The 23,987-nt window shown below is 38.3% G+C and overlaps 1 protein-coding gene across 3 annotated transcripts in view; it reads right to left on the reverse strand.

Annotated features, from left to right (window-relative positions):
- Positions 1 to 23,987, reverse strand: part of opcml (opioid binding protein/cell adhesion molecule-like) — a 453,699-nt gene that overhangs the window by 149,180 nt on the left and 280,532 nt on the right. Inside the window, exon 1 of one of the 3 annotated variants that reach the window (XM_088088420.1) lies at positions 6,452 to 6,777. The exons of the other annotated variants lie outside the window; for them this stretch is intronic. Within the exon in view, the coding sequence (XP_087944546.1) occupies positions 6,452 to 6,546 (95 nt within the window). The 5' untranslated portion in view covers positions 6,547 to 6,777. Of the gene's footprint in view, positions 1 to 6,451; positions 6,778 to 23,987 lie in introns of those variants that run through there. 3 annotated transcript variants of the gene reach the window in all.

Below are 23,987 nucleotides of genomic sequence, written 5' to 3' on the forward strand. Positions count from 1 at the left end.
AGAGAAGGCCAAAGGTTAGCTAAATGACCACAGCACCACCATCCAAAAAAAAAAAAAAACTCTGAAAAACACAACCCAATATATTCACCTTTGGCTCAACTGAGCCAGGGAGCAAAAATAAAGATGGGAAAGGAGAACGATGCTGTGGTGAAATTTTCCTCAAAGCCAAGACAAATGAGGTGCAGCAGTGAATTCTGCACACTTTGCTCACGATGTACTACTACTTTGTAAATATAAACAGCTTGTTCAGACATCCTCTCCTTGTTGTGTTCACTTTAAGTTCTTAATATACAGAGTGAACAAAAATTTTCATGCAAATAATTACATTGCTGATCCCCTGTGCCACTGGACTGAAGCTAACCATGCCAATAAGTCATCCCAGAAGTTGCGTCCGTTCAGGTTTTTTGTGTTGTGTACCACCAGTACTAAAAAAAACAACAACATACTGCTAACATACTAAACCACGATTAAGAACATGGTAAACATTATTATAAGCATCAGCATGTTAGCATGCTGACACTGGCATTTATCTTGAAGCACAGCCTGGCAGAGTCTCCTAAACTTTTTTTGCCCTGTGGGCATTTAGACCACATCCTCAAGACTTCATCAGTCAAGGTTATTCACACAGAAATAATTACTTAAAATGTACTTATCACTTTTTCTGTGTGCATTCTTAGAAATACTAGATGAATATTTCTATCTCTCGCTTTCAAACTGCAGACACAGACACACACACAGACACACACACACAGTGCTTCAGCATCTCTTTGCTTTATGTCACATCCCCACATTTCCCTCTGGAAAATTATTTTTAACTCAATAGCTGATGTTCTCTGCTGTTACTTGCATTCTAATAATACACTGTGCAGGCAGTTTTTAAAACTGCGGGTGACTTAAGAATATCTACTGAATTTCATGTGTTAAGCAAAGGTAACGTGGACAGAGCGCTCTGCGCCAAACATCTATGAACATTAGTTACAGGGAATTTCTCTGCACTGCCTGTAACCCTCTGTAACCTCGGCAAATAGGTTTAAATTATTTGAAAAAGATGGCTAAAAAAGGCACTGAGGAAAATGATGTCCCACAAGAAATTTGGAAAAGTTGACAAGAAAATAACCTTGAAATTAGTTTTGTTTTTTTTTTTTGTTTGTTTTTGTTTTTTAAAGACAGGGAGGAGTTATTAGAAGTTAAGAATAATTTCATAAAATAGTAAAAACAAAGAATGTCCAGAAAACTATAATTATCATCATCATCATTAATGTTATTATTATTCACTATATTAAATTATCATCAATCATCATCATTATTATTACTACTATTATTTTTAACTTTTCTATCTAAGTCCATATTTTTTGGTTTGTTTCGTTATTTTTCCCCGTTTTTTTTAACCTTTCATCTGTTCTTGTTTTTCAAGAGAGAGGGATAGAGGGAGAAATGGTTCATAGTTAATAACCATTTCAACATTTCAAGTAGGAAAAAAATGTACAGCATTCATTGTTATTATTATTACTATTATTATTAACCATTTTATCCAAATATTTATATTTTTGTCTTTCTTGTTTTGTTGCTTTTTCCTGTTTTTTCCAAACACAAGAGGCAAAATTTGCAGGTGGGTTTAAATTGTAGAATATGAGGTCCTTGCTATCAGGCTAAAATAGCAGTGACTGGGGTCAAATGATGCTTTATTTCTTCACCAGTCCAGGGCTGTTGTCAAGAGCAACATGGACCTTAGTGCACACTGGGAATATGACAACTGGAAAGTAGGACAAGAATGACAAATAGAACACGTTCAGCTCATGCGTTATGTTTAGAAAACCTGATTTCCTCAGCAGAACTTTAGGAGCACGCTCTTCACAGGAATCTAAGTATCAACTGGGAGCTCTTGATATGCGACAGAATCCCCAGAATGACAATCACATGAAGACTGTCAACATTCTGCTCACCCTACCAACAGGTACTGCTCTTCCTGCCATTATTTTCCAAACATGGAATCTTTTTTGATTATGTGATATGCAGCACACTGCATTAATATTTCAGGTGTCAGAAACAGAAAACAGTAACTAGAAGTGTATCCAAGAAGAAGCTGCTTTCTCTGCAGCATTCGATAAACCATGAAATAATACAAGTCTACAATATACGCCTGGTGCTGCGATGAGGACTGTGTACGAAAACAGACATTGAGAACAGATACACGTACTTCTGTGAGTCAGCTCTCCCCTCATGGGCCAACAAATGTAGTTTAACACAGACACTCTGTATTGTAAACGGATAAAAATACTCGACGGATGGTATGGCACTTGGCACCTGTGGCCCTCGCAGGCCTAAAAAGTAGTCACAAGAAAGTGAAATGCATTGTTTTGTGGAGTGCTGTGCGTTTGTGAGATATGAGGATTAAATAAAACGTTTCACGCCGCAGTGTTCAAAATGATGCAGAACAGCAATTGAAGAGCCAGCAACTGCCAAACATAAAGTGAATGTACGCCATAATGATCATCATGCTACACTGCCCAAAATGTCAGCACCTGTGAAAATTTCCATTCACCATGAATCCACGCCAAGTCCCACATTTGCATATCTTTAGCATTCTCTTGAAAGCAGTTTGGAAAATGCATCTTGGAAAAAAAAGAGAAGGTTACGACATGGCGAGCCCTCCCCCCGCAGAGTCCCCGGGACAGAGCGGGTGACAAAGGATTCATATTAAAGACAGATTATTGTTTTCTCACCACACAATGCCTGGCCTTCAATCCAATGGACCACACTGGATGAATAGCATTACTCATACTGTCATTTCCTACTGCCACTGCAGGGTCAGAGGAGACAGCCGAATGGGAATCCACTTCTATCACAGTGCTCCATCAAAGTCGAGACGTGAATCAGAAATAGTGGAGAAATACTCCCCACAGGACGCCCAAGTGTGACAGACATTTTAAATAAAGAATATGTTACCGAGCCATGGTTGACCTAAAAGCCTTACTCACAGATAATTACTTCTGCAGGTATTGCATCAAAATTGGCTTTGACATTTAAAAAGTGTATTTTTGTTTACAGATTGTTCACATGTGTAAATTGGCTCAGTTTATCTTGTTTTTTGTTTGTTTTGTTTCGTTTTGGGGTTTTTTAAATATTGAGCACAAAAGGGCACTACAAAAACAATAACAAAAACAGGGTATTAAAAGGTAACGCATACACAGGGGTAGACGGGACATAACAGGATAAACAAACAAACAAAAAACAACAACAAACATACAAAGAAATGATCAGGCATGATGATATTCTTACTGCTGGTAATATGAAAATGGCTTATTTTACTATGCTATGGGTGCTTATTGAGGTCATTTGTTTATATGTGTTTAGGTGCATGTGTGTCAGCAGCTAAGAACAAAAAGAGAAAAGCCGGACTGAGCAAATTACACTAAGAGGAAAACAGAGCGAATGCAGGATATGAATAATGATAATAGCGATATATATATACACACATACAGTATATATGGATATATATATATATATATTGACAGACAGATAGATATAGATAGATATAGATTTCTATATCCCCCCAAAAAGGTTGACTTTAACTTGTAGATATCACAAGATGTAATCATACGGACAAATCAAATTAAGTCAGAGCCGACACTTCTAACACTGTCAGTGTGCCAAGTAGAAAAAAAAAACTTCTGCCCTTAGGTTACATATCCCTTTAACATCCTGCGGAGCTGTTTGGTAGAGCAAATTTTGATTCACCATATCTTAAAAAAACTGTGTCTGAACTCAACCTCATTGGGCTGTCTGCACCACTTGATTAGGTATGTTATGCTAAATACAATATACTATATAATATTATTTCATTGTACATTTAAAGAGAACAAAAATATGTAAATGTATTTTTTCACCATTTCTGAGATGTTTTCAAAGTATTGTAAATGTAGATATCTAAAATATCTAGAATACACAGATTGAAATAATATATATATATACACACACACACACATTTTTTTTCCTATTACCAACAAGGGCCATCTCAACTGTTTGATAGAGGCCTATATTCAAAAAATATGGGGTCTGATTTTGGTATTATAGGCCCAAGTCATTGTTTTTTTCTTGGTGAGGACACTATATGATATGCAGTTAAATCTAGCCTCAGACTCTTTTTTTCCCATGTGGTTTTACTAAATGTTTTAGACATGTCAACACGTTGCACTGGTGTTAATAGAACTGAGCTATTGGCTCTGAAAATCAAGGCTCTTTGTGAAAAGAATGAAGTTTAAAGCTGTTTCATTAGACCAACTTTGAGCTGATGAGAAGAAAAAAGTGAAAACTGCTCGTTCATTACTATGAAACGCAGACAAGACATCAAGCACAGACAACATTTACACTATGACCTGGGTCTTCAACATGGGCATGAACCCTATTATTGTTATTATTATTATCTTTTTTTTAAACAATTAAAATATGTCTGAAAATACACACACAAGCACAAAGTATTTCGGCACAGAAGCTAGGCAACCTAAAAAAAGAAAAAAAAAAGAAAAACTCCATAAAAAAGAAATCAGTATCACTTTAAGGGAAATATATTGAGAGTATTTTCACTGCTTTACCTTAATGTCAGACAGTCCATTTCAAAGAGGAAGCCATAGACTGTTTCAGTTCTCATATGCTCTCGCCGAAGCCACCACACACCAGACACACTGACTAAAACAGCCATTTTAGCTTTGTTTTTCCCCCTTTATTTTGTACATTTAAGTATTATTAACACAAGAGCTGGTGGTCTGCAGCTGCTTCGATCAGTTCGTTAGTTTGTGTTACTGTGTGACTTTGGTGAATCCAAACTAACTCTTCTTGTCACCAAAGCCACACAATAACACACTGAAATCACTGTCTGACATGGAGGTTAAGCAGTGAAAATACAATGAATATATAATATTCAGCCTGCTTCTCCAAACTGGGGGTGTGCCGACTGACATCTACTATATGCAATACACTGACTATGGATAAGTACCTCGTATAACCCCACTTACAAAAAAAGAAAAAGAACTATCCCTTTAACATGAATCCATCAAATTTTGCCTTTTGCAATAGCGTACCTTTTTTTTAAGAGGATTTTACTTCAACTACCTGAAAAGCAAATACAGGTGCAGAGTGCAGCCTGAGACTAAAATGGACTTCTGCCGAAAAACTTACACCCACCCAGGATAGTATGTAGGCCTAACACAGTTTTATAAAATAGATCCCTTAAGCACTTTTGTTGCTCAAGGCAAGATTTATGTAAAAATATCAGCTTTGAAATGTGGATTCCATGAGAATAGGGACGAGAACGTAGATTAATGTAGGCCTAATCTTACTGCTATAAAAGCAATGTAAGAGGGGCATTAATGTGGTTTTTCCCGTTTACAGCTATGGCACTTACTGTTTGGACAATTTACAGAGGGCTTAGACATGTTTATTGATTTATTTTACAACCATAACATCTAAATGAAAATCTGCCACAAGGTAATTTTACTTCAGCCTTTGTTGTTTTCCAGAAAGCTCAAAATTTTCCTGTTTCTTGGATAACATAATTAGGTTTCTTTGACAAGCATTCTGTTTAAAGATATCAAAAGTAAGTCCAAGTGGGTCCATTTAGATAACTGTCATCATTTTTTAAATTTATATTAGTGATATATTGATCGTGAAATTCTGGGCCCATTGGCCTATCAATGCTTAAAACAACAATTTAGCCACTTTCCAATACAATTTTTTTGTTATTGTAGCTTAATCTTGTTGTTTTGTTGTTACATTGTGCAAGGCAAATAAGGACATCTTAATTTAAAATAAATAAACTATTTTGAAAATAAATAAATCCATCACAACACAACTTTTGGCTGAGCACAAATTCAATTATGGTCAACCTCTGAAAGAACTTTTAAAACAACCTTTCACAACAACAATGTGTTTGTTTGTTTTTTTAATAATTGTTTTGACAGCCTTTTTACTACATCATATTATATCTACTTTACATTGCTTTGAAAATATCAACACAATTCTCCCCAAAGGGCTGTATTTAATCGTTTCTCGACAAACGCTGAATTTTACACGATGACATTGAACACCTCAAGAGAACACTACAATATACCTTCGCCAATTGTCATTTTTACCGAATAGAGCTTGAACGCATCACAATGTAACTCAATGCAGCCTCCGTCAGATAGCTGCGGTGCTAGCGGCTAACAGCTAATGTTAGCGACAAAGTCGCAATCTAACCCGATGCTAACACTGTCACGAATCCCACAAATGAGCCCTTTTGTATTCAAAATGGCGATTTTTGCGACAGGATTGCACCGTTGAATAATACACCTTCAGCTCTTCAAACTAAATGACACCATTGCGATCACTACTTTTCAGTATGTAGTTGTGCAACAAACAAACACGTATGACCAATGGAGTGCAACTTAACGACAAGAGAGTAAACAAAGCTTACCTTCCAGAAGACAACACAGCGTTTGGCGAGGCCAACCTTCTATCCAACACTTCCACGTTCATGAAAACTTGCTGCACGCTCAGCTGAGTTTTCATGCGCGCGAAGGACGCTCAAGATATTTTCCGGTCTTCAACGCTGTCTCGTGCAAGAGCCTACTTTCTCTCACTTCCAAAAAAAACTTCACAACAGAAGCAAAACGAAACATCCCTTCTTGCTGAATAAACGAGCCTGAGCGTTTTCTAAGGGTTTCCACTTGTTCTCACGCGACCACGATGACACACAGACAATTGTCAGGGGTTGTTTTTTTCGAAGACGCTCAAACCTGGTGTCCGGGCTGCCATTGGCTGGTGAAAGCTCGGGGGAGAGGCAGCTACAGAGTGATTGACATATGACGAAACAAGTCATTGCGCTTAAAGCATGCGAGCCTGAGCGGCTAATAGCCTGCAGGTATTGCTATTAGTTCCTGCGCCATTTTACTCATTACTAAGTTCGTTTGAGCCTACCCAGTTCTGCGCAGAGCCATGGATCTATTATCACAGCAGTGGAGGCGGGGACTCGTTTATTCATATGAGAGCTGCTCAGTGGGCTCAGTGGCACATGAAGCATGGATCAATTATAAATCTAGATACAGCCATGGGGGGGCTCGTTCATTTCTATGAGAGCTGCTTAGTGGCGCATGAAGCCAAGCTCCCAGGAAGTGCGCCACCCTCTGAAGCAAAATTTACATAGTGGCCGAAAGTGGAACTACAGCGTCACGTGATGCACACTGGCCCAGAAAGACTTTTCACCATTTGTTAACATTGGGAAAGAGATCTCCTTAAATCACTGGATATTTTTTTTTGAGGACATGTTGACTTTTCAGAATGCATTTTTTCATAGCCATTATTAAAAACACTAAGTCCTAAAGACGTAAAATGCACTATTTTCCGAATCAAGATTTGGAATTCAGTGTTTCTCCAGTCATGAAATGAACATGCATAGGATCCGCAGGACTCTACCGTGAGAACGCACATGTAACTCTAAGAGTTTCTGACACAGCACAGGCTTCGTATCGGCTGTAGTAATGGATATTTTTGCTGTAATTCATCATTTTTTAATCACAATTCATCATTTTTAACATTTTACAACACATCCATACGCTGTTGGCTGTAAAGCCTGTAATATGGACGTCTTACCGTGTCTGTATCAGAGACCGTACATACAGCCTACAGTCAGTATTCAAACTACCGGTTATCAGTGAGCAGCGCGGAGCTCTAGTGACAGTGCTCCACTGAGCAGCTCTCATAGAAATGAATGACGCCCCGCCCCCCACGGCTGTATCCAGACTTCCTTATAATATATGCATGCATGAAGCAGAGAAAACTTTTTTTCTGGGTTTAGAAAAGTGTAAAATACCCAGATCTACTGGCCCATAGAGCATGCGTAGAAATGATTAACAGCAGCAGAACGCGGCCGAGTGTACCCGAGCATTGAATCTGACTCACTGGCTCGCTCACGAGCATTCCTCTCGTAGTAGCTTAGCTTATTAGCAACAGCAGCTAGACTGTATGTAGGGTGTCTGATACAGACACGGTAAGACGTCCATATTACAGGCTTTACAGGCTTTACAGCCAACAGTGTATGGATGTGTTGTAAGATGATAAAAATGATGAATTATGATTCAAAAATATCCATTACTGCGGCCAGCACAAAGCCTGTGTTGTGTCAGGGCCTCCAAGAGTTACATGCGCATTCACGCGGTAGAGTCCCGCAGGTCCTATGCATGTTCATTTTATGACTGGAGAAATACCGAATTCCAAATCGTGCTTCAGAAAATAGCACATTTTACGTCTTTAGGACTTAATGTTTTTAATAATGGCTATTAAAAAATGCGTTCTGAAAAGTCAACATGTCCTGAAAAAAATTATCCAGTGATTTAAGGAGATCTCTTTCCCAATGTTAACAAATGGGGAAAAGTCTGTCTGAGCCAGTGTACATCACGTGACGCTGTAGTTCCACTTTTGGCCACTATGTAAATTTTGCTTCAGAGGGTGGCGCACTTCCTCGGAGCTTGGTCACCGCCCTTACTGAAGTGCTGCCCTGGGCAACTGTGGGCAACTGCCAAAATCTGGAACCTGTGGATGGACTGGCTGGGAATCACAGTTTTAGAAGAAATCCTCTGTACAAGAACGTACCCAAAAATGAGCATAACAGGCCCTTTTTAAAGCTTTGAAACTTTGAAACAGATTGGCTTGATTTATTTCAAAAACATGGGAAGGCAATGAGCAGCAAAATATGAAATGACCAAAAAATGACCACAAAAATTAGTAAAAAAACAAAAACAAAAAAACAAACAAGACAATTTCCTAAATATTTGTTTAAAAAATAAGAAGAAAGAAAACAAAAAGAAAAATAAAATTAAAAATTAAAAACAAACAAAACAGAAACAACTTAAATTAACAACAAAAATTTTAACTTTTAGATATGTAATTATGACAATTATGAATAAAGTTTTCCCTAGCTTTATTTCATTTTCCCTGGACATTTTCCCTTGCTTTTTAAAAATGATTTTCTAAATTCACCAATTTCTTGCAGTTTATTAAAGGAATCAAATCATTTTGCTCAGAGTTCAAGGGATTAAACATTTGTAAAAGGTGTCTGAAAGCAGCACAAAGAAAGTAACCACCACAGGCTTCAAATGGTTAAAGAAAGAGACACTGCATTTTAATAATGAACAGTTTCAAACAGTTTTAAGTCAACACATTTGTTCTTATGTGCTGTCTGCCAACTTTTTCTTTTCGGTGTAACAAACTTTTTTGTCATACACGCACAGCTACTACTAAAACACCTTCCTAAGAGTACATTCATATGGGCTACACTGTGCTACAGCACACTGTAGGACACTATGAATTAGCTAAAACAACTGCTATGGTGTCACGCATAGCTGCACGGCTGACCTTGTGGATTTCCTTTCCCCTTCATGGAAAACTTTGTTGGATTAAACTCCTCACCAGAACCAACAGGACAGCTACATATGGTGGAAACACTTTATGTGCTAATGCTCTTTGAACACTAGGCATTCGACAATACAACAAATTATTAACATACATTATTCATAATTATTCACTCAGTATTCATCTATTCAAGGTCATGGGCACTGGCTGGTGTATACAGCGAGTGGATGCTGGTGCCTTGTCACAATTAATCATAAGAAACAGGGGGCTGGTGGGCAGCCTCGGAGCTCATGTCAAAGATTCTTCATCGTTACAATGGTGGGTGTAAGCACAGACAGCTTTAAGTGCATCATGGCAGTTTGATAATGGCCAGCACATGCAATCATTGCACCATTAGTGTCATTCCTTCTGAAAAACAGCTTGAAGCAACAAAAGAAAAAAAGAACTTAAATGGTTTATGAGTAATGCCATTTAGAAACAAACACATTTAACACAGAAAGTAGGCAAATGACACAGATGCTCAGGGTCTCACACTAACAAGGACTTTCTATCAGTGTGTCTCAAGACTAAAATGCATTTCAAGCCAATTCATGAGCAAGCAAGTCAGAACGGGGAATGGCATCAGTTTAAGTTGGAGTGAATGACTCTGTCATTAAGCTGTTGTAAAATCAGCTGGTGCAGAACAGCTGCGAGTGAACAGGGAAGTGTTATGTCAGAGTAAGGATGATACCTGATACCCAGGCATGATCCTCTGAACAATAGATGCTTTACTGCATTTACACACATAAATCCTTTTATTGAGATATTTTGCATTAATGACATGTTAACAGTGAGCCAAAAACAGGCTATCACATCACTGGTGGGCAAAATGCCTAAATCTGAGGCTCAGAGTGCCAAATTAATCAAATTTGCAACATGGATGCGAACAAGGAGATAACAATAACCAGATGTCATATGCCATTGGATGAACTGGATGAAAAACAAAGCCATCTGCATGTGTCACTGTACCTCAGTCTTTATGCATTTTACCAGAAGCATTTCCTTTAGAATTCAAATTTCATGATGGGAGATTGCTTTCACATTACTCTTTACCCTCAGTCTAGGTTCATAAACATTACATTCATTATGTTATGGGTCATCCTTAAGGGAACATACACTCGTTACTGGCAGCAATTCAACCTGACGCTGTCCGGCAGCATAACCTACAGCCATGACAGGATCTGTCCATCTGCGTATTAAGTTGCCGTGCCAGCTGCCGTCTGACTGACTGGAGGCATATCATACCGCTGCAAAAGGTGGTGTTTGGCATTGGTGTCTGAAATCACTGAGTCGGTGATGGTATTTGATGACTTCGAAATAAAAACTGGCACTGTGGCCCATTAATTTCTGCAACAAATTCCACATCAATCTGTCAAGTACATGTTGAGCTATGTCATTCTGGACCAAAGTGGTGAACAGATTGAGTGACAATGCTATTTATAAAACCATGTCACTAGCACAGCTAAAATTCATAAATGCAGTGCAGAATCTAGCATTTTTGGATCCCTGGGCAAAACATTTTCAGAACCCCCCACCACCCTCTCTCCCCCACCATTCGTTACCAAGTAGCAACCTTTGGGGCTGAAAAATGAAGCCAACGCAGAAATGCCAAAAACTCATCTAATGTCTACTTGAGGCTGGCTCCAAGAGCAAATCAATCCCTATTGACCTCCATGTTAAAATGCCTAATTTCACAGCAGAATTAACCATGTTTACAGCCTGGTACAAAAAAACATTTTGGTCCCTAAAGCAACTGTACAGGGACCTATGATCACCTAAATCTAATTAGTTCATTGCTGAGTCCAAGATAATGTTTGTGCCAAATCTGACGAAATTCCCTTAAGGTATTTGTGAAATATTTTGTGCACAAGAATGACACAGACAAGGTCACAGTTAATTTGACCTTTGACATATGACCACCACAATCTGATCAGTTTATCATGGAGTTCAAGTGAACATTTGTGCCAAATTTAAAACAAATTCCCCTCAGGTGTTCTTGAGATATCACATTCTGAAATTTAGATGGATTTAAGGTTCCTAACCTATCTATTCGGTTCATTGCTGAGTCCAAGTTAATGTTAATGCCAAATTTATTTGGCACAAACATTAACAATATTTGTGAAATATTGTGTACACAAGAATGAAACAGACAAGGTCACAGTGACCTAGTACTTTGACCTATGATCACCAAAATCTAATCAGTTCATCCTTAAGTCCGAAATTTGTGCTAGATTTGAAAATTTTCCCTCAAGACATCTCATTCATAAGAATGGGATAGATGTATGTATGTTTGGACAACCTGCAAGCATTTTTATGCCTTAGGCCTCGGCTATTGCATGCCTGGAGGCATGAAAATATCGAAATGAAGAATAAAAAAATTTTAAAAAGTGCAACTACATCAAACAAAAATAATTCCTTTGCAGCCGCAGAATATCTAAATTTAAGAGTCAATAAATGCAGCTTCTCTTTAAAAAAAAAAAAAAACAGCAGAGGCAAATGGAACAGGTCTAAAAACGTACTTCACACCCTGTCTGCTGACTTCATTTTACGTTCACAGCCTAGCCACCAGTGTTGGAATTTAAACAGTGACTGCTGATAAAGGTCTATTGAAGAGTCAGAAGAGTGAAAACATTACAGTATTTCTCAGATCTGTGCACAGGCTTCCAGCGTGTTGTAAGATTGATGTGGAAGGAGCACTGCTGCTTGTTTATAGATGACTCGATGGTTCGAGGCCAGAATACATCTTTGACATGCTCTCACAATAAAAACCCTCTGGACCTTTCAGATCATCTGGGAGCAGTCGGCTAACTGCTGCAGACTTAGAACAAAACAGGGTGAGGCAGGGTTTAGTTTTATGCTGCATGTACAGTGAGAGGAACCTTCCAGCAGATCTGAGACTTGCTCTGACTCTCACTCCTTTGGAATTAGTCTAAAAGCTTTTATTTTCTTCCTCTGAGCACCATTAAAATTTCACACTACTTAAAATTGCTCTTTGCCCTTTTATTCATTTTTGATTTTTCATTTCTCCCTTTTATCTTGCTTGCTTTATTCCTTTTTTGAATGCCGTAAAGCACTTGGTGTTAAATGAGAAGTATGAAAGTTCTGTGGTTTTTTTCTTTTCTTTTCTTCCTTTCAGTTGGCCGCATTGAATGTGTTAGTATACAACACAAAGGTGGTAGCCCTGACTTTGTTCAAAAGCATTTGCAGTCCATGTAACAAATCGCATCTCCCATGGGTGTTAATTAGATATGCTGCTAAATGTTATGTCGTGACTGCATTAATATTTATATTTCAGATTGAAATATATTGTTTATGTTCCCCTTTCCCGTGTGCCAAGAACTCTTGGAGATCCTCCAAGGCCTGTGCATGTACAGTATTTATACTTCTTTTCCTAGAGTTTATGTATACTTATTTAGCCTTAATATAATTGATATGCAAAGCCATACATTCTGTGCTATTTAAGGCTTAATATTTGACTAAACAAACTGTTGAAATATATGTGGTTGCAGCTGACAAATGACTTCCTCAGAGCTGCTTGGGTATGTGTCGGATAGTCTTTCATCTGTTCACCATGGCAAAAAGGTCAAAGACCACAACATTCAACAAGTTTTTATTCTCATTAAGTCCTTTCCAGTGGTGAGGTTAGATTAGATGAAACTTTAATGATCCCATGACAGAAACTGATGGGATGTCACTCTGCGATCTTAAGAAAGTAGAGTGGTTTGTGGGAATATGATAAGAACTGTCCAAGAACAGCAGGTCAGGCATTTGCCATACATAAGCAGAACACCTCATTTCAAATGTGGAGGAAATTTATAGCTGTGTCATTGTAAATCACATATTTTCACATATACCAGACACACTCCTCATATTTTATTTTTTATCTTAACTTATGCATGACTCAGCTAAGTAACTGATGTATTTTAGGTGACTGTAACAGGATGTGTTACCCTGGCTTCATCCTCGAACAAGGACATCTAAAGTTCTGTTTATTGATCAAACATGTTTTTATGGTACCATCTGCTGTTGATGTTTCCGGAATGCTGCTGACAACTCCGGGATGTCAACAAAAGCACATGGTGGGATTAAGCTACAAAAGCCTGTGGTTATGTTTAGGCAACAAAAGAACATGGCGACCAATGCCAGAATGCCAAAAAAAGCACATGTTTAGGATTAGGCAACAAAAGCACAGATGGTGAGGTTTAAGCAAAAAAAAAAAAAGCACATAATAAGGTATAGAGAAAACATCACATTTCCACAGGAAGCAAACACTGGAATCAAGCATGAAAGTACGAGGTTTGTTAGATCCATCCACTGCCCCTCACATCTACTCTCTAGGGACCTTCATGCTCCTTACCGGCAGTGTTTCAACCTGGCGTCATCCAGCAGTGTATCATGTGGACTCAGCTGGTTCCGTCTGGCCATTTTTTTAACTGACGCAGCCTGTCTGCATATCACGCTGCCGCGGCAGGTGCTGTCTGGCCATCTGGCGCAGTATCATAACACTGCCAACGGGTCTGTCCAACCGTGTTCTTAGCCGATGCTGCTCGCAGCATATCATACAGCCGCGAAAAGTGGCCTTTGGGGATCTTATGCCGAAATCACTGCAATTGGGTCAATATTTGATGACTTCGAAGTAAGAACAGCCTGCAAATGCAAATACTTGTCAACCAGTAAAAGTTCCTTAAACTCTGATGCTGGTAAGAGTCAAAGTAAGGCACAAATGCGTCATACATCACATTTGTCTCTGCATATACTAGGCCAGCCATTGAAAAGTACTAGAGGGGAACAAAAATTTGGGCCCCTCATCTACGCCCACTCCATCACCACCACCACTCACCCTTAGCTCTAACACCAAGAGGGGCAATTTAAAATAAGTGTGTAGTGATAGAGATGGCCTCTCTAACAAATGTTTCCAAACCTGGTATTTTAGAGCCATCCAGGCCATGCTCTGTCTCCATGCATATACTTAATATGATATCAACGCACAAAAGGCCAAGTCAGTTATTTTTCAAAACACAAAAACAAAAATGTCTCGCTAATAAGACAGTTATATTTTTAAAGAAAAAATGCCCAATGCACAAATAGAGAAAATTAAAATCAAACACCGACTGAACAAGTTACTGCGAGGCAAATGTCTTCATAAGGTTGTAGCTCTTGATTATAAAAACAGATCCACTAACTAGAGGTAGCTATAAAGTCCAGAGGGTTGTATACATTTTTTATTTTAAGTAATTTCATTGATCAAGTGGTTTTGTTTTTTTATGAGAGAGAGAGAGAGAGAGAGAGAGAGAGAGAGAGAGAGTACCTGAGAGGCAGGGGCCATGCATATATGCACAAGAGTGAAGATGTGAAATAAAAACTTAATTGGATCATATAATGTCACTGAGTATAATTCTCTGTCAGCCTACATGGCAGACTGGAGTCCTTTGCTAATGATAACAACCAGACTAGAGGTCCTCACGGGTCCACTTCATTCTGAGAAATCGACAGCTGACCCGCAACCCGAGTCAGACCAGGTCCAATTTATACTCAGTCTAATCAGGTTGGGAAGAGTAACTCAGTGCATTTACATGCACAGTTAAGGCCATTTAATTGGACTACTGTTTGTGTCCCACTATACAAGCATTGGAGGAGAATGGATTTATTGACAGAAGTATGTTTGACTTCACCATGGTAGATGGCGATAGGCCAACTCGTTCTCATCCCAACTTGTTACATGGTGGTGCTCCGACGTGACGTGGATACTGGCAGTGTTATTACCTGATGCCTTTTGGCTGCATTCTCAAGTGATGGCACCCTTGTGCATTGCATGTGGCCATTTGGTTGTCCAAGAGTGTATCATAACAACGTCTGCAGTTCTGTCTGTGCATTCTCATCTGACGTCGTCCAACTGCATTCTGGTTTTTGGCGTCAAGCTCGGACGCCAACAGCACTGACAGAGCAGACATATTTGACAAGTTTGGAGTGACAATGGGCTGGATATGCCCCCTTTCAACTTGTTGCTATTGGACCTTTTCCGGTTGACCTATTACGTTGCATACCAAACAAGTTATCAAGTGGGTTGCTTGTCGAACAGTAGTGGACAACATGGATAACTTTTTGGCATTGTACATTTTGTACGTACTGTACTACTTTTTGTTTTGTTTTCTTCCCTTCTTCTTCTTTTGTTTTTCTTGGCTTTCATCTACAAATTTTTGCTGTTTGACCTTTCAACTCCATAGTTCCCCCAGCGTGAGGACTATGATGTGCAGAACGTCTAGGCCAGATCTGGTCTGGTTGAAGCGTATAAACAATAGAGTAAATCGGCCCTGAGCCCCATTATCTATGTATTAGTGTTAGTCCAACTTTGAGATATTTGACTTAGTACGATTTCAGTTGGACTAACATGTTTACATGCGTTTTAAAAGTCCAGTTTTAGTCAAAATAACACAATAATTCAACTTTTTCTAACACCATGTAAATGTACTGACTGAAAAAGTAGTCATGGACCACCAGTCTGTCATGCACACTCTCATTCATTCTGTCACTCACTGCTTGCAATATTCATGCTTCAGTTTGGTATTCCAGGTCAGCGACTGAGAATCTTTTGACATGCAGTATACTGGTGTGTGTAAGTGTTAGATATTAATTATTGTGGCCTATAAATATAGAAAACATGATTGCTCTGCAGCCTCAGTGTGATTTATGGTATTTATTATTATTAATGCCTGCCCATTCCATATGTCACAACCCTGCATGATTTGAGGAACCCATGGAATTATTCAAGAACCATGCTTGTGTTGTATAATAATTAAAACATGTTTCATGTGCCTCGTTTTCCTCGCTGCTTTCTACTTGACAAAAGCGCTGCAGGGCATTCAGAGCATTCTCTCTGTAGCTGTAATCAGACTGTTAGCCTTGCTGCTTGAATGTAAACACATTGTGAATGCTGAGTGCATGCGATCCTGTAGTGGTAAATAAACTGCTGCAGCTTGTAAAGGGGGGCTGGCAAGTTAACAGTTCCACTTGGAATGACATGCATTGTTGCCATAGGAGGCTGATTCAGTATGAAAGTCCAATGTTGCAGAGTCCAATGTTGCAGAGCGCCTTCAATTCACATTTTATTTGCCAATAGAATGGATTTCCAAGTGCTGCTGCGTTGCAATCTGACATGATAAGGAATGTTTCACTTTCCTACCTTTCCTATGTATGTTTCCATCAATTACCTTTGAGTCTTCACTGATCTCACTTTTACTTACTGCTTTTCCAAAACAACTATTTTTTAAATACCTTTTACCCTTTGAACTCTGCAATAGAAATAATCCGCAAATGCCTACGCTGGTATTTTTACTTATTGTGATGTTGTTTTTTTGGAGTACCTTCAAATGCTTCATATTGGTAAAATCTGTAAGATGTGAAAGTACTGAAACAGTATCATTAAAAATAATATAAAAAACTGGACGTGTTTTTAAATCAAAATTTACCAATCAATATATTATATTTATATAATATACATTTAAAAATGTATTTATATTTAAAATAGTTTATATATATATATATATGACCCATTGAGAATTTGGGACCCAATGGGACCTGTCGGGCTCGGGTTGAGATTGAGAACTCTAAAGCCTTAGCTTTCTGCTGCAAAAACATTGAACATTCTAGCTATTATGGTTTTTATTTTAGATTGATATATGTACAGGATTATGCAAACAGCAATCTCCTGCAGCTATACGGGGAAATAGCGGCATAATTACAGCAAAATACCATGTTTGCACGGCATGTAGGGTAAGGTGAAGCAAGGTCATGACATGACAAGGAAGACAGAAGCCAAAGCTCTGTGCTGCAAAACCAGAGAATGCTCTAGCTGTTAGGGTTCTTATTTTTAGATCTATTTAAACAGAAACATGCAAACAAAAAACAAAAAAACAACCTCCCGTGGACAACCTATATTAATTACATTACAATTACAACAATTACACTTTTATAGTATGTTGAAATACATCATGCATCACAATCTCAAATATGACACAAATGATCTCAAATATTACACAAATAAAGGGTTAGTAAAAGCAAGTTTACCCTACACAACATCCCTGCAGTACTCCTATTTTACACTCCTTACTGTGTTTTTGTGCAGTGTCATTGCTGCCATCTTTGTGTGTCCCTAACTTGATCCTCTACACAAATACAGATTCTAAAAAGAAACCTATTTCACGATTTACATCTCAGACTGTCGCCACATTCAACTTGCTAATACTCTTCCTTCATTGAAAAGAAGATATCCTATAAAACCCAGTAGCTTTCCCATTTCCAACAGCATTATTCTGCCCGTGTTAAAATGCTAAGCAGGAGTGACAGAGGCATCAATTTGTGTGCATTCGAATCATCATAGTCACAAGAAAGTCATTTGGAACTGATTTGGTCATCTATAAATTGATTACCCCATGACAGTTTTCCACATGCTCCCCGAGCCATATGCCACTGTAACCTTTAGAAATGTTGTGTGCCAGCAGTGGCTGATTACTCTGCGGGGGGAAAAAAAAAAATGTTACAGATAGGGACAAAATGAATAAATAGAATGATAATTTGTTCTCTATCAATTTGTGATATCAGACTATAAATCAAATAAGGCGTAGGTGAAGCAGCAGCACTCCCTGTGTTATTAAAGGTAGATATGCAATCAGCATCATTTAAGCTCAAACTGACATTCCTTATGAAAAAAAGGCACAGAAAAAAAGGAAAGTTGCTCATAAACAATCTTTATTCATCTGTCTTTTCGGTTTTCAGTTAAGTCAGTATTGTGTTTATTCTAATGATTGTTTCCTATTTAGGATACAGATGCACAGAAACGTTTATCTGCTCAGATTGAACAAGAAACTTTTCTTGTTTTAAGATGATCACTGACATGATTACATCATTTTTAAGCTCCAAGGCTCTTGCAGGAGATAAGAGGCAGTAGCAATTCTTGTAGTTTTAAGAGGCTGCAGAATTAAATTAATTATACTAACGCTGTGGGTTGATCAAAACACACCTCTTCCGGATGCTGTGTAACGGTCTGTGCTGTGTAACAAACAACCTCACACTCATAACTGCTCTTTCTAGGGTCCTAAGCAAAACATCTGCCATGACACAAGGCGGGTTTTCATAACAAATTTACGCAGAACTTAATCGATATTTTCAAAATGATGATGAAACACAATTGTGAGATGACTGCGTTTCCACTGAGTGATGTTATGCGACTTCTCCTCTGGCGATAACATTCCAAGAAGCAAGGAGATGGATGTTTGAAACATTAGCAGCTTTATTTCTATTGCAGCCACCACACTAGCCGTCATTATTTCCATCAAAGGCCATGCAGGCATGTTATGGAGCCATCATGGAAAGGCAAGCCCCTTATCATATGATTTTATATATAAAAGTATGTTCTAAAAAAAGAAATTTTATAAAATAAATATGTGAAAATATACTTTTTATTTCCAGCACTTTTTAGTTCTTTAGACTTTCTTTTCTTGTTTGATTTGGTGGGTTTTTTTTGGGGGGGGGTTTTTTTGCTCTTTTTCTTGGTGCTTTTTACATTTTTTTTCCTCAATTTTGGGCCATGTCTTGTAGCCTTCTCCCCATGTTTTTGAAAGCACTTTTTTGAAAAAAGCCAATTTGCTCAGGTTTCAAAGGCTTATAAAAGGGCATTTGATGCCATTATAGACAGCTGTCTGCGCAAATCCATGAGCTCGCATTCAATGGTCCTGCTAGTGATTGGTCGGATGGGTGTTGGTAGTGAACTTCACCTCTTCAGTAATCACTACTGTGCAGAGTGCAAAATGATGACAAGTTCTGTGATGGTGCCATGATGTCAGTAAAAGTACATGGAGGGATTATGCTGTATGTAGTTATGATAAGACAACTAAAGCACATGGCAACCAACACTGGGACGTCAACAAACAAACATGCAGCCACGGATGGTAAGGATTAGGGGAAGGAGGCGCAATGGAAAGTGTTAAAAAAAACCCCATCACATTCAGACTGAAGCAAACACGAGCCTCCTGCATAAATGTCCAGGGTTTTGTTGGATCCCCCCACCGCCCCTTTCGCCCCATAGTATGGAGACCTTTGTGCATCCAGTGGCGTATCATGCAGATTTGTCAGGTTTTTCTTTTTTTTAGTATTATTTTTTATTTGAACCATTAAAACAGTAACAGAAAACAGGCAGAAAGGAATACTGAAAAACAGGTGCCAGAGAGGTTGGAAACCCAAATGCGCTCATAAAAATACCTCACCAAAGGTAATACAATAAATAACAAGTAATACATTAAATTACAGTACTTTGATACAGGCATTATACGACGGGATCAGCAATAAACGACAAAAAAATCAGGTTCTGTCTGGATGCATTCTCAACTGACACTGCCCTTGCGCATATCAGGTTGCCGCTGCGGCCCGTTGGCAACCTCTAAGAACATAGCGACCAGTTGCGTTCTCAGCTGATACCGTAGGGACGTATCATGCAGACATGAAAGGTGGCCTTTGGCATTGGGATCATACACCGAAAGGACTGTCAAAGTGGCGGTATTTGACGGTAGGCTACTGGAATCAGAATGCTGTAAGATATGCTAAGGACACACATACGTACATAGTAGTGTGGAGCCCCATAACACAAACAGGTTAAATTCCAGTCAAAACATGCCTATGAAGTTTAACCACCTAATGGTGTATTTGAGGGTTGATGATTGCACAGTCAAGGCAAAGTGACAATGCCCTTCTAAAAATCACTTCATAGAATCTATTTTCTCCTCGGCACATTGAATATTGGAGAACAGTGTAATGCTTTACATCACAACCCAGAGCAGCAAAATCAAAGTGAAGCTTTGTTTTCCATTAGCGGCCAGCCGGGGCAAAGAAAACAATAGTGCACTGTTGCAATATTAAGTAGCCACTTTCCTTTAAGTGTGCTCCAGTCATGTGTTGCAGGGCAGCTGCTTTTGTCAAGGTGAAAGTAAACTGGGATGTCACTTGTTGGAGAACACACACAAGCACACATTATGGTGTTTGTCTCTTCTCTGAGCAGGGGACAATATCCTGCTGTGTGAGATCCTATCATATTATTAGTTTCACCATCTTGCATGTTAAGAAATTACCTAATAAAACTATTACTTCTGACATTGTCAGAACTGCTACTAGCAGTGTCAAATATGTTCTTCCCCAAGTAGGTGGGACTCTTTCCACCTTTCTTTTAATCCTTTAAAACCTGAAGCAACATCCATTTCTTTGTGCTGCATTCAGATGCCTGTCACAAGCTGTTTAACCATTTGAGCAAATTGTTTTGATTTCTTTGCGAAAACACGGAGGAAAAGGCAAACAAACGACCTGGATGTATATATATATATATATATATATACATATAAACATAAACTATAAAATAAATATATATATATAAACTAGAAAAAAATACAGAACACTGTACTCATAATTATAATTATTTGATGTCAAAAATTGTGTTACAGAAAAAATAATAAATGCATATTTTTAAAAGGTTGAACCCTGCCTGCTACTAATTTCTTGCTAATTCACATTTGTAATGATCAAAATTACATATTTAAAATGTTAAATGTTACAGAATTATTATATGTTTTAAGCACTTCTTCCAGGTGTTCAAGTGTCCTTTTTTAATCTTTTTTATTTTTTATTTTCAGGTAATTTTCTTGTACTTTTTATTAATTGCTAATTTTTGGGAGTCATTTCCTCTTCGACTGCTCACTGCCTTTCATTTTTTTCAAAGAAATCGAGCCAGTTTGCTCTAGTTTCAAAAAGGTTAAGCTGTCTTGAATTATTTGTTGAATTCATAAAAAAATAGAGAATATTTTTAATTAATTATTCAATTTAATTCTGTTTCTTGTGGGGCTGCAAACGTGTCACCAGCTGATCAACAACACATTAATGTCTTGCAGGAAAGGGAATAGAGACAAAATCATAGGTTTAGTGTGTAATATTTGTAAGTATGTTTTGTCTTTCGAATGTGTACTTATGAATGCCTATGTAATTATGTACCAGTTACACAGAAATATTTCTCTTGGAACAAATATTTCTTTGAGTTTCACAGCTGGTCTGAAGATTCAAAAGGCAACTGAAGCATTTGTGAAAAACAGATCCTTATTTATGTAATAGAATATGATTCATTTCCTACTTTAATTCAGTTTACAAGTTTTGAATGTTCCCGTAAATTACTCAAATAAATAAAAAATATTTTGAAACAAAATCTAAATTATTATTAATTGTTTTGGGGTGGAAACTGCTTTAAACTGCAGAAAACAGTCTGAAAAATAAAAGCACTTTTGGATTATGAATGCAATCAATACGCCCTTGAAGCTGAATACAGCTCTCCTTTTTTCTGCTCTCTCTAAAAAAAAGCTGTACCAAGCTTACTTTATGACGGATATTCTGATTTTCAGATTTTTACTGATTTAGGTCAGATAATATGTGTGCTACACCACACAGAAGCATTTTTCACATGAACTTTGACTAAGAACTCCTTTTTTCTTCATTATCCTTGATTATTGTATATCATTCCCAACACACTAGAGAATTTATTTGTCAAAAGTGAAATGCATGAATTGAAAGAATCTAAAGACTACTTCTGTGTGTAACTATAATAATGCACAGCTTCCAGAATCTCTCTGTAGATAATAAAAAAGAGCGCCTTTAAGTGTTTCTGGCAGGAGGTCAAACATATTCAGTGAAAAACACTTCACAAACAGTTGCGTTGTAATACCGACAGTGAGTGGTAAACATATATTACCTCTGCTTTTCTACATCCATTTTTTACTGCGCCCATGTTTTACAACCTTGAATTCACAAAGGTCACTAATGATGCATTTCTACTTTAAATGGCTCCCGTCCAGATGTAACCAACAATGCAGGCTTACTCAAAGACTGCTCTCCCATTAAGAATAACTCGTTTCAGCCTAAAACAATGTCTGTTTACCTTCAATTGACAGTGATGGCTGTGTGACAGGAGCAAAGCAGGAAATGGTGCTGTTATAGAGGGTGTTGTCTAAGGAGGACCATGCTGAATTTTCTCACAGCCAGTTTTGCAGAGTTTCAGTAATGTACCATTGAATGTAGTACGCCCACAGGTTTAACCCTTTATTAAAGCATCCTTGATATTAAAACAATGTTGCAACATCTTGAATGTCAAATGGCACATCAAAGGAATTCATAATAATCCTCACAACGACGCCTGGAGCGCGTTGTCAGAAGAACAGAGTTTACATGATAAGTCTTGCAGAATTAATTTTTCACAAGCTCTTTTTTTTTTCTCAAATGCAGTTTGTCTCTGGACTAGAAAGTGTCTCTTGATGTGTTACAAATAAATGTTTCATGAGATTTGTGACAAAAACAGTCGCAAGCAGATTGACGCAGCCCCTCTTATGCAAATGTTGGAAACAGTTTGTTGTCTTCTATAAAGCTGGAGCTGGATACTGTGTGGGAATGTGGTGGTGATCACAAAGATAGCACCAAAGTGAAAGCGTTGTCATGTGACTACGACATCGCCATAAGAATGTTGGTTTTGCGCATTACTGCAAACCATGGATTATACAATTGTACTTTTTACATGAAGCAGATATGTTGAGACTTTATGTTTCAACAACACTGATAATGGGTGTTTAGGGAAAGATCAGTTTTTGGCTTAAAATACACAGTTTTAGTACCACAATCACAGATGGAAATACCCCAACGTCTCGCTAAAAAATGCTCAGTTATCTCACCATCCACCCTCAACTGGACTCTATGGATCATACTCTCCTCCAATCACAGGCACACTTTTGTCCACTGAAATTTGCATTTGCTACAAAGCCTTCCATTAAGGCTGTGCCTTCTTGAATAGCTACAGAGCGCACAGTAGGTCCTTTATAGGGCAGCACATCTCACTGTCTGATATCCTCCACCTGTGCCAACAGAATATTGTAATTTACGTTCTATTTTTCCTGTAAAGGATCAGCTGTATACTGGACTCTGTTGGTACAGTGTGTGGAGCCTGATAAATATATGCCCTGTCACAACATAACATCAGCCCAGCCAAACAGATCCCGATCGGCAAAATGTTAGCTGTTATAGCCCATTTTCATTCCAAACTCGTAAAATACTGCCACTTTGACAGTATTTTTGGCATAAGACAGCGACGCCAAATGTCACTTTTTGTGTCTGCATGACATGCTGCTGGATGGTATCAGGTGGGAACACAACCGGATAGAACCGGTCATGGTGTTATTATAAGCCAGTGGACGGCCAGACGGCACCTGCCCTAACTGGCCGTGGTGTTATTATATGTCGGTAGACAGTCAAGGGCGTCTACCATGTCACTAGACAACAAGGCTGGACAGAACTGGTCATGGTGTTTCAATATGCCAATGGACAGGCAGAAAGCAACTGCTATTTCACTAGAGAATGTGGCCCAGACAGAACTGGTCGCTGTGTTATTACCAACAGTGGATGGCCAGTAAGTGCCTGCCGTGTCACTAGAGAGGCAGCCGGATGGAACTTGTAACATGATCATGAAACGCAGCAGGACAGCGTCAGTTTGAAAT

Source organism: Plectropomus leopardus, chromosome 15 (genome assembly GCF_026936395.1).
Source record: "Plectropomus leopardus strain MGB_pleo_1.0 chromosome 15, ASM2693639v1, whole genome shotgun sequence".
Taxonomy (NCBI): domain Eukaryota; kingdom Metazoa; phylum Chordata; class Actinopteri; order Perciformes; family Serranidae; genus Plectropomus; species Plectropomus leopardus.